At 32.7% G+C, this 14,821-nt stretch overlaps 3 protein-coding genes across 5 annotated transcripts in view; 1 reads left to right on the plus strand and 2 right to left on the minus strand.

Annotated features, from left to right (window-relative positions):
* Arms (Ankyrin repeat-rich membrane spanning) overlaps positions 1 to 5,546 on the minus strand; it is a 39,756-nt gene extending 34,210 nt beyond the window's left edge. Inside the window, exons 1-2 of one of the 2 annotated variants that reach the window (XM_076377458.1) lie at positions 5,437 to 5,546; positions 3,728 to 3,795 (exon numbers count right to left, since the gene is read on the minus strand). The gene's annotated coding sequence lies outside the window, so the exon portion shown is untranslated. Of the gene's footprint in view, positions 1 to 3,727; positions 3,796 to 4,150; positions 4,338 to 5,436 lie in introns of those variants that run through there. The other variant, XM_076377457.1, reaches the window with a different exon arrangement.
* A 1,642-nt stretch (positions 5,547 to 7,188) lies between these two features.
* LOC143178882 (tRNA (guanine-N(7)-)-methyltransferase) lies at positions 7,189 to 9,436 on the plus strand. Of its 2 annotated transcripts, XM_076377800.1 has the most exons (7): positions 7,189 to 7,468; positions 7,811 to 7,910; positions 7,985 to 8,124; positions 8,193 to 8,377; positions 8,461 to 8,574; positions 8,664 to 8,765; positions 8,840 to 9,436. In XM_076377800.1, the coding sequence occupies exons 2-7, from the start codon at positions 7,825 to 7,827 to the stop codon at positions 8,966 to 8,968; spliced, it is 756 nt and encodes a 251-aa protein (XP_076233915.1). In that variant the 5' UTR covers positions 7,189 to 7,468; positions 7,811 to 7,824; the 3' UTR covers positions 8,969 to 9,436. The 2 variants fall into 2 exon arrangements, with proteins under 2 accessions (XP_076233915.1, XP_076233914.1); XM_076377799.1 differs by lacking the exon at positions 7,189 to 7,468 and having other exon boundaries at positions 7,684 to 7,910.
* LOC143178881 (cilia- and flagella-associated protein 65) lies at positions 8,991 to 14,781 on the minus strand. The gene is made up of 18 exons (XM_076377798.1): positions 14,519 to 14,781; positions 14,225 to 14,447; positions 13,804 to 14,069; positions 13,347 to 13,617; positions 13,045 to 13,233; positions 12,779 to 12,983; positions 12,402 to 12,647; positions 12,076 to 12,307; positions 11,634 to 11,990; positions 11,459 to 11,547; positions 11,116 to 11,386; positions 10,810 to 11,025; positions 10,561 to 10,749; positions 10,189 to 10,442; positions 9,857 to 10,109; positions 9,538 to 9,767; positions 9,291 to 9,459; positions 8,991 to 9,212 (listed from the first exon to the last, which is right to left on the minus strand). The coding sequence occupies exons 1-18, from the start codon at positions 14,633 to 14,635 to the stop codon at positions 8,991 to 8,993; spliced, it is 3,999 nt and encodes a 1,332-aa protein (XP_076233913.1). The 5' UTR covers positions 14,636 to 14,781.
* Positions 14,782 to 14,821: the final 40 nt, after the last annotated feature.

Below are 14,821 nucleotides of genomic sequence, written 5' to 3' on the forward strand. Positions count from 1 at the left end.
TTTATCAATTGAAGGAAAGTGAGAGATGTTACAGTATTATTCTTTGCTCTCCTACAAAAAGACAGAAATTACCAAGAGTCATTTTTATTATGAACTCTTCCATCGGTACCCTTACCCTATGCAGACTACATGTCTAACCGATAGGACTGTAAAATTTTCACACACAACACGTGAAAGGTATTCCAATTCCCACACTCAAAAGATTAGATCCACTCCCGATGGTCCTTCTTCTTAGTTCCACGTGTCAAAATAAACATCGTCACCTCACATCCGCGATAAACTTGAAACGAGCCGCGGAGACGTCCAAGCGCGCACTGAATTAGCCACCGATGGTTCGCGATTTATTAGCATCCACGAAACAAAAGGCACCGAAACGAGAGATCGATTGGCGAGTTGCAGACGAGCAGGGTCCAGATTAGAGAGGCCTCACAGTAAACCAAGGGAAATTGCGGATGATCTGCGCTCTTGACAAAGACCGAAGTGGAGCGGAAAGATCGCGACGCGAGGGTCTCGGTCTGTTCGAGAGAACTAGGCTTCGAAGAGCGAACCGGTGATAATGGTCGAGGCTGACCGAGCCAACATCCTTCGCGCACTGACGCCACGAAACAATTGACCGTGGCTGCGATACCTGACGCATGTGGGCGATCCACGTGGATGGATCGCTCCATCGTTCGACCAGATAGTGGAGACGACAGCGCGCTTGTCTAAAAGTGGAAGGGGTCAAGCCTGTGGACGAAGGGCGACTGTGTTACCTTCTTTAACACATTATTGTCGGTTCACGTAACGATAAAAATACGTTTTTTGCATACAGGGTGTTTCCAAACATGCGGGACATTTTTAGAGGGTAGATTCTAGACACGAAGGGGATGAAAAAAGTTCATGTGCGCGTGTGTCTGGAAACGCTGGATTTTTTAGTTGTAGGAGAGGCTGGGATAAGAGGAACAATTTGATTTTGGACTATGACTATGCAAAAGCTATTACTGTGGACGCATATTATGTCTATTACTACTCACGATCAGTATTGAACACTCTGTCTACTATTGAAAGTCACTAATAATAATAAAAAAAGGATAGGTCTACATTTTATTCTAGCCTAATCTCCATATGCTTCATCATTTAAAACGTTTTTAAATTCAAGTATGCAAAATAGTGCAAATTCCTAAACCTAGAATATAAAAACCAATTAGATTCCATTTCCTTAATTATGGTTACAAAAATACGAATCTGTATAAACATCAGATGAATACTTATTTTATTCAATACGTATTAAAATTCTCGGGAGCATGATACAGTGTTTTTTTGTTTTAGCAATTAGCCTTTCAAAAGCTTTCTGCCCAGACAAGCAAAATAAATATTATCTTAACTCTAGATTGTAGATATACATATATGTAATAATTTTTTAAGAGATGAGGCAATAACTTCATTTCATACAAGAATCGTTTCTTATTCGTTATGTTTTCAGTTATGTCACTATTGCAAATGAATGATGCATGGTCCAACAAATGCACTTACTCCTTGAATCATTCATCCTCTTTTTCCAACATTTTTTCTAAATAGTTGCTCTAAGAAGAAAATATGATTTGTTACGTGAATCATTCTTATTTCTATACTAATTAATATTTAAGAATCACGAATAGAAATGTATCTTCTTTAGAAACGAGAAAAGAGGAAGAGACCAAACAATTTCTCTGAAGTCGGTTACGCCTCAGCTCGAATCGTACATATTGTACATTGGGTCGCGGTTTCAAATACATAAATATAAATAAGTAGGGCAGCCCGACTTTTCAGATAACAGCAGATGAATCAAGCTGGTACGTACTACGGCTCCCAGTGCCAAGTCACGACTGCATTTCGCATTCCTCGCGGTTTTGTGAATCGGCCGATCGCAAAATTAGAAAGATCATTCCCTAAATAGAAGCAACGTGACTTATTCCCTTAAAGTCGTATCAGAGTACCTATTAATCCTTGTCAGTGGAACATTACTGAGACCCACACTAAAGTGTAATATTTGATCTTACACGTCTAGAAACTGTAACTATTTCGTGCAAGCTTTGAAACACTACCAATTAATTATTTGTGAGACATCAAATTGGAAGATAACAAAGATTCATTCTATAGACTGAAAACTTTTGAAATTATAAACACTTTCTAATTATTAAAGAAAACAGAAAATACCAAGATTTAAAAACATATATGATATCCATTTCGATTTTTAAATAGTTACGTTGAAACTTGAATTGCAATATTTGTTACAAGGAAACGAAATTTCTGACTACATATGTATATTCGTTTGTTACGATTCCAGTACTGTCGAATCGATACGAAAATCGATTCTGAAACCATTTTAGAACTCTTTTATTAGCCACAAAATCGATAAGAGAACTGTCATATAAATAGATATAGTCACAAATTTCGATTTCTTATAATAGTTACTCAAAATAAAGATTTCCCATTAGCGTTTCAGTTAGAATCTTTACATAATAGTTTAAAACAATTATTTCTAGAACCCCTTCTAACCCCAGAAAATGTGATACTAATCGTAAGTACCGCCAGGTTGAGAAACCATCGAAACCAACCGAGAAGGGATCAAATTCCACTTGAATGTTCAAGCCCGACTGAATTGCGTTCGCTATTTAATTGTAACCAACGCGCAGCGCCGGCTGATTGTCGGCTATATCGGTTACTTAGCAGACAACTGTCTCGATACTCGGTACGTAATAATGTGCGCAAATTATTCAGCGCATCGGCGTACCCATGGGAAGTAGTATTTCAATTATTTACCCAATTCGAGTCCGAATCGAACGTCAGCCACATCCTCGGATCTGGCAACCATGAGTTCATGTTGCTTAACGACACAGTGAACAAGAATAATGAAACTGTAACGATGACACTCAATACACTTCTTCTTGCACTCGCGACGGGTGATCGACTACTGTCGTCGTGAACGAAAGTTTTGTCTACCACTGACCTCAAAGGGATTGCTTTCGCTCATGTTTACACGAGAAGGATCGACCAATTTGATCTATCTGCGAAGCCGAGTCGCGATGGATTCGCTTTCGACAATCATATTGCCACGTGTATTTGCTAATATTTAATTACAACAAGCGTGTTTCTCTTGTCTGGCTCGCAAAATAGTATGTAGAGCCAGCTCACGTTTAACATATATTGGTTCTCAACATTGGTCCGTCTGAAACGATTCGTTATGGGGGGAGGGCTGATGTTTTCGGAAATGTACGACGAGGGTTCAGTTCCAACGAAACTCATATTCTTTGTCTCATTGTGACGAATAAGTAGTTCTTAGAACATGTTCTAGTTAGAATCAAAGTGTTGCGATTTATATTGAATTTACTATTATTAAGTTCACTTTGGGTGATCTCTGTTAAATTGAACAAATATAACTGACTTTTGTTAAATAGATATGTTTGTAACGCGTTGAAGAATGAAAAGATTATTTCTCAAATTGTATTCTTATGATAGCGAAATCACAAATTTAAGTGCTTCTATTAATTTGATTAATCAATCCTTCCCACATCCTTCTCTTTTTCAAGTTTTCGTTATATGCTCGAGTTTATAGGAGTAACTGCGTAAACGTGAAATAAAGAATAGTCTTGCGTGTCATAACAACTGCACCAAGGAACTCTAATAATAATACGTAATCATACTATGCCCGTGTTTGTCAACATTATGAACTATCAAACTATCGTTTCGATCCGTCGATCCGACTCACCAGTTAAACAAAAGATCGATTCCTCCGGAAGTCCGTCGTCGTCATGTATAACAAAGCCGTAATTCTAGCTGCAACGAAAAAAAAATATATATGAGACTCATATAAATATTCCACTAAAAACTTAACAAATTTCTTGCTACTAAAACGATTTATTATACATAAAACGAGGAGAATGAAAAAAAATTCGAAAATCTTATTTTTTCAAACACAAATGAATCGAGGAAGAATGATATGTTTCCGATGTCTGAGCTTTACAGGAATCGTAGCTAGAAATGTGAGAAAAATATTTCACTCCCTTATCTATATACAACATTTTATCTAAGAACGCGACTGTTCTTTCGAAAACGATTCGATTTCATTCGTCGCGATTCACGACTATGCACGATTTGCGAAGGCTATCCGTCGTGTGGATTCTAACCTCACCTGGGATGGAGCGATAATTTCGAAGATACTCTTCCCATTACTCGAAGACACAGACAACACAAACAGAAATGAACAGCACCATATCCCGATTGATCACGAATCGCATCGTGACGAGCGCGCGAAACTCGGAAAATACAAAGGAGTCGCGCGACAAAATCGCATAAAACACGAGAATGTAACTCGCTCCTTTCTCTTGGCCGATGCACAAAGCGTCATCCGCCAGTTGGCGCCACGGCGGTGAACAGCTGATCTCTCGTGCACGTGCGCTATGTGCTAACGTCCAGGCACAAAGCATCTCGGTAGGGATGGGCTCGAGCACGATCCAAATAGGTGCAAATGTAACTACAGCAAAATTGACCGAGGTTCAGAACTGTATCCAGTGACGTATTGATGTATACTGAGGCCTGAGGTGTAACACAAAATTAAGACCGTCAATATGTACATACTATGATAAAGAAAACGAAAAAGTATTTTATATGGAACTACTGCATTAAAAAAATTGTATTTATTTTATAATAAAAAATAATTAATTCAAGTAACAGTTTTCCTGGGTTTTTGTGTTGCACAATTATTAATGTGTGGGCTTTTCATAGTCCACAATTTTCAGCTAAGGAAATCTCGAGTTCGTTTGTTGAGCTTTTTCTCCATTGAATGCGAGTGAGATATAAATATTTTACATATATGAGATATCGAGGTCCTAGGGGAATCACCGAATAAGAGGAAGTGAGAAAAAGAGCGTCGTTGCGCTCAAAATCGTTTATGTTGCGCCTACATGTAGATATGTACTGTTGGAAGTTGGTAAGTTGAAGAATTGGAGGAATATTTAATTGGTTATAGAAAAATCTCCTTCTTATTGCCAACCGTTCTTGACATCGTAAACGCTAATAACCTCCTGTTTTGATACTCGAATGAGTGTGAATACGCACGAGATTAGAGACTTGTCATTAATTATTATTAGACAGAATGACACAGAATCCCATTCGTAAACTTACTAACTTCCAACAGCACCTATCTCTAGTAATACTATGTTATCTGTCCATAATTTCCCTGGGTCAAGTGTCTCATTATCCCCACTAATTCTTGGAACTGGCATCGCGAAGTAAACCTTCGCCGATATGTATCTAAAATAAATAATCATATCCGATTATTTATTCTTGGTGATAAATCACTCTATTCTTACATCATTTCCAGACAGGTCAACTGAAGAAAGAAAACATTGAGAATTTTTGGAATTCTATTCTGGAATTTTAGATATCTATCTAAAACATAGAATATTGCATACTCACGTTAATTTTCGAAACTCAATCCAATGTGCAGCGTACATGTATCTTATATTTATTAAAGTGCTTATAAAGTTCTCTTTGGCACAAAGTGTTGAAGACAGGCTAGCCTTCTGTACTCCGATCCGCTGTTTGAGCCTAGGCAATCTAAATATTATGCATTACATTTTTAATACTTTTTCCTTGATCTTACATATATATGTATAATTTCTCTTGACCAAAGACATAAAACTACATTCAACGATAATAATTTAATTCAATACACTAAAATTGTACGTAATAGTAGAGTGATCACAAGAAATTCTCAAGTAAACAAAACTACGGTCACTATCTGCCCCGGCTGAAATCTTACAATGTCGTGTTCGTTCATACTACTATTCGTCAATAGATGAAATTGTGTTTAAGGTAATTCTTAGCTAGACGCAAAACGAAATTCTTGAGAAATTCTTAAAGCTAGGTAACTACGGTCACACTCACCTGCCAATATTCCCTTGCTTCAAAGCTTCCTCCATCGCACAGTAAACACAATTTTTATACAAAAAACACAAGAAACCAAAACATTGAAGATAAGAAAGTCAAGACTAAGTTGAACATTGAACAATTAAACGTTTGTTCTGCGGAAAAGTGAACCAAAACCGACAGACGATCTCGACATCTGAACGACCGCGAGGAAACTGTCGCGATCGTTCATGCGCAATAGCAATCACGCGATTATACGCATGCGTAGTACCAGTCACGTGACTATAATTCAAATACCTATAGATTTTTCAAATATAATAAATGTATTCTTTTTCTATAACAGACACATTTTGTTTTTTATAAAATTATTTTTCACTTGTAAAACTATTCTTCCACAAAATTATAGACTTGATACACTGTCATTTGATTTTCATTCAAATTCCGCCATCTATGTAGCATATGATTTAAGAAGTCCAAGTTGATTTTAAAGTTGCAGAATGATATCGTATTTAGTATTGCACATATTATTATATAGAGTACTTTGTTAATGTATTTTTAAATACACTTGAACGTAAATGATCATAGCTAGACACATGAAGAAAAATGAAATATCAGAAAAGATTTTCTTAAAATGAAAGATAAAAAAAGATAAGAACGTAATAGTCAAATATTGCGATTACAACATCGAGTTTTTATCATACTTGTTTCACACTACACTAAATATGCAAATATTTGGACATACATTTATCATTCATTTTGAAGCACTGTATGTTTCCACTTTGCGTTTAAAATTTAAAAGCCTATACGCTTACACCAAAATAAATTGTCTTGATCCCACTCCGTCACTTTACATGTACATACAATAGCTTGTGCAAATCGATAAGATAAATGTTATCAATCTTTTATAGTATAACCAAACAGTAATACATTAATGTTACAATATAGAATTTCTATATCACATTAAAAAAAACATTCCTATTTGCGATTATCTTAAATCATTTGAGCTTTCCTTAATTTTTTTTCCTACCATTGGCGTGACTCTCTCTCGTATCTTATCTGTCTAAGACTCTACTGTTATTCTGTAGTCTTCTTATTATCAGAGTATATCGAACAGAATAACATAATCTGGTTTTAGTCGATGCGTATTTCGCGCGCGCTCTCTCTCTCTCTCTCTCTCTCTTATAAGCACCCTTCTTTAGATCTATAAAACCTCCACGCAATTCTATACTCCTACTACCAAAAGAGTAATTTCAGTGGCAAGGAATAACCAACGGAAGTAAGAATGAGTTTATGTTCACATAAGGTTCTTCTGTTAATTTATAGAACCTCCACTATTATTCTGAGTTCCTATTATTAAGAACTGAATTTCGCCGAAAATATTTAGAGGACAAACTGGCGTAAAGGCAAATTAAGCAGAGTTTAGAAATTTCAGTAGATACCTAGTATTATTCTCAATTTCTTCTAACATTCTATTTGCTAAACAAACATATTTTGATATTAAAAATATGTAATTTCAGACTAACAAGTGAAAGAGCACATAATTTAAAATACATATAATAGTTTCCATTTTTCTTTAAGGGTAGATAATGAATTTAAAATCTTAACTTTATATTAAAACTACACATCTATCTTAATCTCTGTCACGAAGAATTAAAAAAGAAATTAATAATTTTAAATGATATAAAGTTAACTATCTTTAAAAATTTTATATAAATATATTTGTTGTCTATGTTGAGTACAAAATACATTTCCTCTTAGTATGTTATAGTACTCTTGTGCAAGTATTTGTTTAAAACTGTAAAATAAAAAAATTATTTTGTCAATATAGGTTATAATTTTGTAAATATATTTACAATTTATTTTGATTCGATCTGGGTTAGGTTAGGTTGAAGTTACTGTATCCCACGTGGACTAATTTCAGATAATTTTGCCGTCATGTCAGAACCACTACCGTTGCCGCAAAAAAAATATTATAGACAACGTGCACATTCGAATCCCATAGCAGATCATTGTATAGAATAGTATGTAATTGTATTTTATACAAAAATTACGAGATTCGTGCATCATCGCATTCTCTTTCGTATTCTTTTTATAGTCCAATGAAACCAGATTTGATGAATTGGAGTTCATTATATCCACTTTATTTTTCAAATAATGAGGAAGAATGTAAGGAGAATATTTCACAAAAATGTGTAGAATTTGCAGACATTGGATGTGGCTATGGCGGTTTATTGGGTATACACAATTTTCCTTTAAATATTAGATTGTTATAAGAAATAATAACAAAATATTTTACTTAATAGTTACACTATCTCCTATGTTTCCTAATAATTTAATCCTTGGCATGGAGATCAGAGTAAAAGTTTCAGATTATGTTATGGATCGTATAGCTGCATTACGATCACAAAATCCTGGACAGTATCAGAACATTGCATGTTTAAGAACTAATGCAATGAAATATTTACCAAATTATTTTCACAAGGGACAGGTAAAACTAATGTGGGCGTTTAATATACTTTTATAATTAAGAATATCAATTTTATATTATTCATCGTTATGTACAATTTCTAGCTGAAGAAAATGTTCTTCTTATATCCAGACCCACATTTCAAAAAGTCAAAGCATAAATGGAGAATAATAAACAAAACACTTTTAGCAGAATATGCTTATATATTAGCTGAAGGGGTAATATTATTTCTAATATCTTATTCAAAAAAATGTTTTATATAAATATAAATTTCATATAAATAAATAATTCTAAATATCATTTAAAGGCTATTGTATACACAGTGACAGATGTAAAAGATCTACATGAGTGGATAGTACAACATTTTCGTGAGCATCCACTGTTTGATGATGTTCCAAAAGGGGAACTGGTATAGTTCTTCAGTTGTTCATTATAAAACGATGTTATGTTGCTCAAGAGGGTAAAATGTAATTTTTTTTGCAGGATGTAGATCCTGTCGTGGAGAAATTGTATGAAAGTACGGAAGAAGGCCAAAAAGTAACAAGAAATAAAGGAGATAAATTCTTAGCTGTGTTCAAGCGAATTTCAGATCCATATGATAAAGATAGTTGATATTGTAAACTATGTTTTTCAGTTATTGTAAAAAGGATACTCTGGTTGACATCCTTGGATTTACCACCATATCATTAATATTCACAATATCACTATCATAAAGTTGTTTATAGAAATTTAATTTCATATTGGGTTGATTTTGTTTAGGTAATGTTTTAATATAATTGATATGTCTTGCATCTTGTTCAGGAATTAAATGTGTAATTTCTATGGAGAATTCTTCATGTACAATAGTATACAACATCTGAAAAGATATAATTGTCATGCCTTTATAATCTATTTGCGAAGTATTCATGCATCAAATATAACTTGTTATTTTTACCTCCTCTAATATAGAATCAATATATGCTAATGGCGGTGATATGTAAGATCTTTGTATTAATCTTTTTCTCTCTGAAAGATCCATCATAAATTGTGAATAATACAGATTTTTTCTAGGTATTAAACTTTCTTCTAAAGTTTTCTTAAATTGTCTGCTACTAACAATATCCCTGTAGAATATTAATTTTAATATTTATATATTACAACACTATAAAAATTGTCTATTCTATATCAATTAAACTAATTACCATAATAAACTTTCTAAAATGAACGTAATTATGGAACGTTCTTTTTCATTTTGTATGGTATTATTACAGCTGTTACTTTTGTTAAAGTGAATTGTATTTGATGGTGCAGTTTTCAGTTCTTCTATTAAATTAACTCTTATACATTCATCTTCTACAGGATATATAGAACACCGTAGAGTCAACACTTTACAATACAATTCTGGTTTATCCAATATTTCGAACCACGGTTTCTATAAAATTATGAAATATTAATGTTTGATACAAAATAAGTTTACTTTACGATTACAGAATATTATTAAAATTATAATTCATTACGCACTGGCACACGAGTGCCTTTCTCTGTAATAACGAACTGTCCGTCCAATTCTTCGCTTAAAATGTTGTATTTAATGATACTTCTTTGGTAATCTCGTCTTTCACTGGCATTCAAAAATTCGCAAGATATATTAACGTCGATTGTACACGGTTGCCCTTTGCTGCAGATTTTCACTCTGAAACTCTGTACTGCATTTGGGCTCATTATACCTTTACGAGGAAATACTTCAACATGAAGTATTTTTGGCACATCATGACTAAATTTGATTGAAATAAATTTTCGTTGATCAGGAATTTAAAAATGTTCGATAAGCGATTGAAAATGAGAGGAAGTACCATTTCCATTCATAAGCGAGGGCATCATAATTCAAATTATTATAGATGAAAAGCATTCTAACAATGGAACTATATGTTGGGATGGTCCACATATCGATGCAATCTGAATTGTAATACACAGGGAATAATGAAGCTTTACAAGCACAAGCAGGTGCTAGTGGTTTATCAATTAACGTAGATCTAAAATCGCAACATGCATCTGCTTTCACTACCAAGTCCATTGTTTTCTCTCCTAAAGTTATTGGAAGTGTAACCTTGGAAGAGATAATATTTTATTACTTTGCTTCATATAAATCTAAGTATCACAATGAAAATGTAACATGTAAAGTAGTTTAAATTTATTAAAGATTTTTAATAAAAACTTTTTAATACTTTGTATGCACCAAACATCCTAGGTTGGAACTTTAAGACTAGAGGTTTAGCAGTTTGAGCTTCTATGATACCATTTTGATTTAAACAGGAAAATACTTCACAATGATAGGCTTGATTTAATTTACAAATATTATTAATGTTTACAGAATATGACAAATCGTTATTTGTGATATTATTTATCCAATATGCCTAAAAATTGATTTGTTCTTTTATTTGTATACAGAAAAAGCAAATGAAAATTATTCTTACTTTGTAAACTGCTTCCTTGTTTCCAAAGTAAATCTGCCCAAAGTTTATACTTCTGGGATTTAAAAAATCATACTGCTTTTCAAATTCAGGCAAACAATCAATTAGTATTTTTAAAATTACATGTCGATTGTAGCCCACATCCAAGTCCCAGGATATCTCTGATTTCCCAAGCAATGTATAACTAACTTTCATGCTAATTATAATATCTTCTTTTGGCTGAGAAGTATTTAATTGTAAAGTTATGTTTTTTATGTGCTAGCTCAGCATTAAAGTTGTTAAGTGCTGATAAATTAAAAAAATTAACACCTTTAATAGCCCTGTTTCTGGACACAGAACGCAAAGAGTTTGATGGACACATTCTATCACTTCTTTCTGGAATGAACAGCCTCTTTTCTTTATAACAGGTTTACAACCACATTGATGGATCCTTTTTAAACTCCATGAGACAGGTAATGTTGAACAATTCATCATAATTAATTTTATGAAAAGAATTCCTTTATTTAAGACCATTGGAAACAAATTTATAGTTAGTGTTTTTTTCTCTCCTGGTAGTATATTTTCTAATATTGTATTTAATCTAATATATAAATAAATAGTTATTAAATAAATTTATTCTTTGTTTATATGTATATTGTAAAAATATTCATACCTATTTATTTGTAGCGTTCTCCACAAAAATGGTTTGCTAATATTCAAAGAGTATTTCTGCTTACATCCTATAGCACATGCATTTCGTACCTATGTTGCATAAAAAATTAATTCTTGTAATTATAAATGTAATAATCTTAATTCTCTTTTTGTATATTTAATTAAAAGTATTTTACCTTTAAAATAGGTAATATGCACATGCAGTGTACGTTACAAACTTTAATGGGTTTTTGTTTAGAAAGTAAAGTATCTGATCTGTAACTAACTCTTATTAGATACTGTATAGCAAATTGGTAATACCCTGGTGTATGTGGCGTAATAGAAACAATAATTTTATTATGAGAATTTGAAAAAGCAGTTTCTGAAGTTGGACGCACGGTAACATCTTTTTCGATATTCCCAAGTGGCCAGTTGCTATGAGTACAAATCAGTTTGTAATAAATATTTACTGAACTAAAATTGAAAAGATCAAAGCTTAATGTTTTGGTGCTGTTGTATTCAAGTTCACCGAAATTCAGTTCTTTCGGAATTGCCTGAAGAAAAATTTTTTTCAATAATTTTGCGTTTAATTTAAACTTAAAATAAAATTTGGTTTATTTTGAATAATTTCATTCTTACCACTAATGAGCCTGTTTGGCTTCTTCCCCGAACACGTAAACTTATACAACTTTTAGATCCAATGGGAACTCCATTTTTTACAACAACCAATACACATTGTAATTCAAAATCATAGTTTATGTTAGGTTCAACTGGTTGAAAAATGCACTCTTGGATTAAAGTGTCATTAGAAGTAATTTCTCTACTTGGATACTCCAAATCAAGTTCAGGCGGCATATGATAGAATGTATACCTACGAATAAATAGTCATAAATACTTATAGTAGATAAAGAAAATACTAGAGATATTTAAATCAATAAGAATATATGAATAGAATTTATATTTACTTTATCGTATGACGCGTAATATTTCTTATTCCCAGTTTTTCAAATTGCTGACAACCTGGGAAAACTGGCGCAAAAGTTAATCCATTACTATTACAAAACATAATGTTTGCATACTCAGCATACCCTTTAAAATCTATATAACTTTCATTCTTCTTATTTCCATTAAAAAATATTGTCCATCTTTCTATATAAATCTGTTCATTTTTGCATTCTGGTGTCATTTCAATTGCAATTATCTGATAGTTTCTGCAATCAATTATATCACTACAATAGACAGTATACTTTATCATGTAAATCGCTAGTAACTAATATAAATCTTCTTAAATTAATATCAACCTTACAAAACAGAACATAAACTAAATATAAAAATGTCGTACTGATAAATTACACCAAGCATTGGCTTCACAGTGAAATGGCTTGTTGGTGGAGGAACAAATTGAAACATTAATGGCAAGTGACCAAATTTCTTAATTAAAAATGTTGTATAAACTGGAAATGATGGTACACATGCTGGCATTATTACAGTTTGAGGCATGTCATATTGGGGGATCCATCCATTTGATGCAGCAGGAAATGAATGACCTATAACACTTAATTTCAGATTCCCAAGTTTTTCTACTTACTTGACTTTTAAATTTCACACCTATCATTCTAATTGAAGTAGTAAATGGGAAGAATGATTGCTTCTTATGTTTAAAAAAAATAGATCCAATGATTTCTCTGCCAAAGAGATTGTTTTTCACACTTGGATTAAACAAAAGCTCAAACAGCACAGACTGTTTTGCTTGAACTTGCATCTCACAAGGTGTTATATTAAAAATTCCTTCAACATCTATAATATTTTAAATACAGTGTTTTTAACATTGAATATAATTCATTACTGTAGATTCTAGATGCAGGACTTCCTTCTAAATGTAATCAGAAAGCTATTTTAAGAAGAATTACCCTGTTCCCAAGTGATCGATAAATTTGTACTACTGTGATTAGTAAGACATATTGCATGTGGAATTCTGTGCATGAGGTTCTCTATATCTGTGTCTACTTGACCAAAATCAAAATAGTTTTTTGATAAAGATACTGGTGGTAAATCTCCTGCTGTATTTGCGCAGTCGCTCATGTAACCTTTGAAACCATTTTTCTCTTTCCACGGATAAGTAAAAGAACTTTCTTCTTTAAAAGAACTACAATATCCATATAAGTTTAAGATGATTGGTTCCTAATTTTGAAATATTCTTTTAGTACAGAGCAATTTAATTTAAAATTCATCTAATTAAATGCCTTTATCTATTATTAAGATTACTAGTGTATTTCAGAATTTGCCCCATGTTATGTAAGCTATAAATATTTAACTGTAACTTCCTAATTTTTTTTAGTAGTGTATTATTTCAATTCAACAACTTACTTGATTTAATATTAAAATGGGTAAATGATATGTGTAGCTTTCATTTTCTATTGGAGTAAATGTGATTGTAACATATTTATAAGAATGAGGATTAATGAGACCTTCCTTAATATTTAACTTAAATACTGTACTTCTTTCGTCTATGTCAAACATAAATATTGCAGGTACTTTAGAATTATTTTTTAGTTTAACTCTTCTTTTAATCTCAGAATTCTTCTTTGTACAATGCATAACAATGTCTGTAGTAGAACAAGTCACCTCCGGACCTACACAAAGAAATATAACATAAAAGTAAACTCAATAAAATATACAGAGCAAACACATATGAATGATGATACATATATAAATTTTTTTTAAAATTTTTGTATGCTGAACTCATTACTAAAATTGACTACATATTATGGAACATCTTTGTACGTACCGATACTAGATCCAAGAGTCATAATCCTCATGAAACACGTTCCAACAGAATTCATAATACTAAAGTAGTCTACATTTTTGGAAAACACAGTAAATGGCCGATAACGTATCTCGCACAAATATTTTTCATTCGGAGCCAGCATCCAAGTGTAAGAACGTAAATAGAAGACGTGATCCAAAGGATTAGTAGTTGGATCTCGTTGCACTTGATAAACCTGTTCCTTCTAAAATAAATTTAGTAGTTATGATTCTTTAAATCAAAGTCCAATAACTTTAACATGAAACCGATACTCACGCAGGACTCATTCCATATTTCTATCGTTTTCACCACCGTTTTTCCCACTTCTACTTCTCCATAATCTAAATGGACTAGTTTTGCTCTATTCGAAAAGTTCTCGTTCATTTTGAACATTTGTTTTCCCTAATTTTGAATATAAAAGTTGTTCTCGTCACGACAGGCAAGCATTGACATCGTTTTAAAATGAAATGCATATCGAAAGAACGTCGATCTCGAATCTCTCGCTTCTTCGATTGTATCCTTTTCCCTCGAATGCCAGAAATGCATTCGTTTTGTTTTGATACACGGATGACGTATCCG

This window comes from Calliopsis andreniformis, chromosome 5 (genome assembly GCF_051401765.1).
Source record: "Calliopsis andreniformis isolate RMS-2024a chromosome 5, iyCalAndr_principal, whole genome shotgun sequence".
NCBI lineage: Eukaryota > Metazoa > Arthropoda > Insecta > Hymenoptera > Andrenidae > Calliopsis > Calliopsis andreniformis.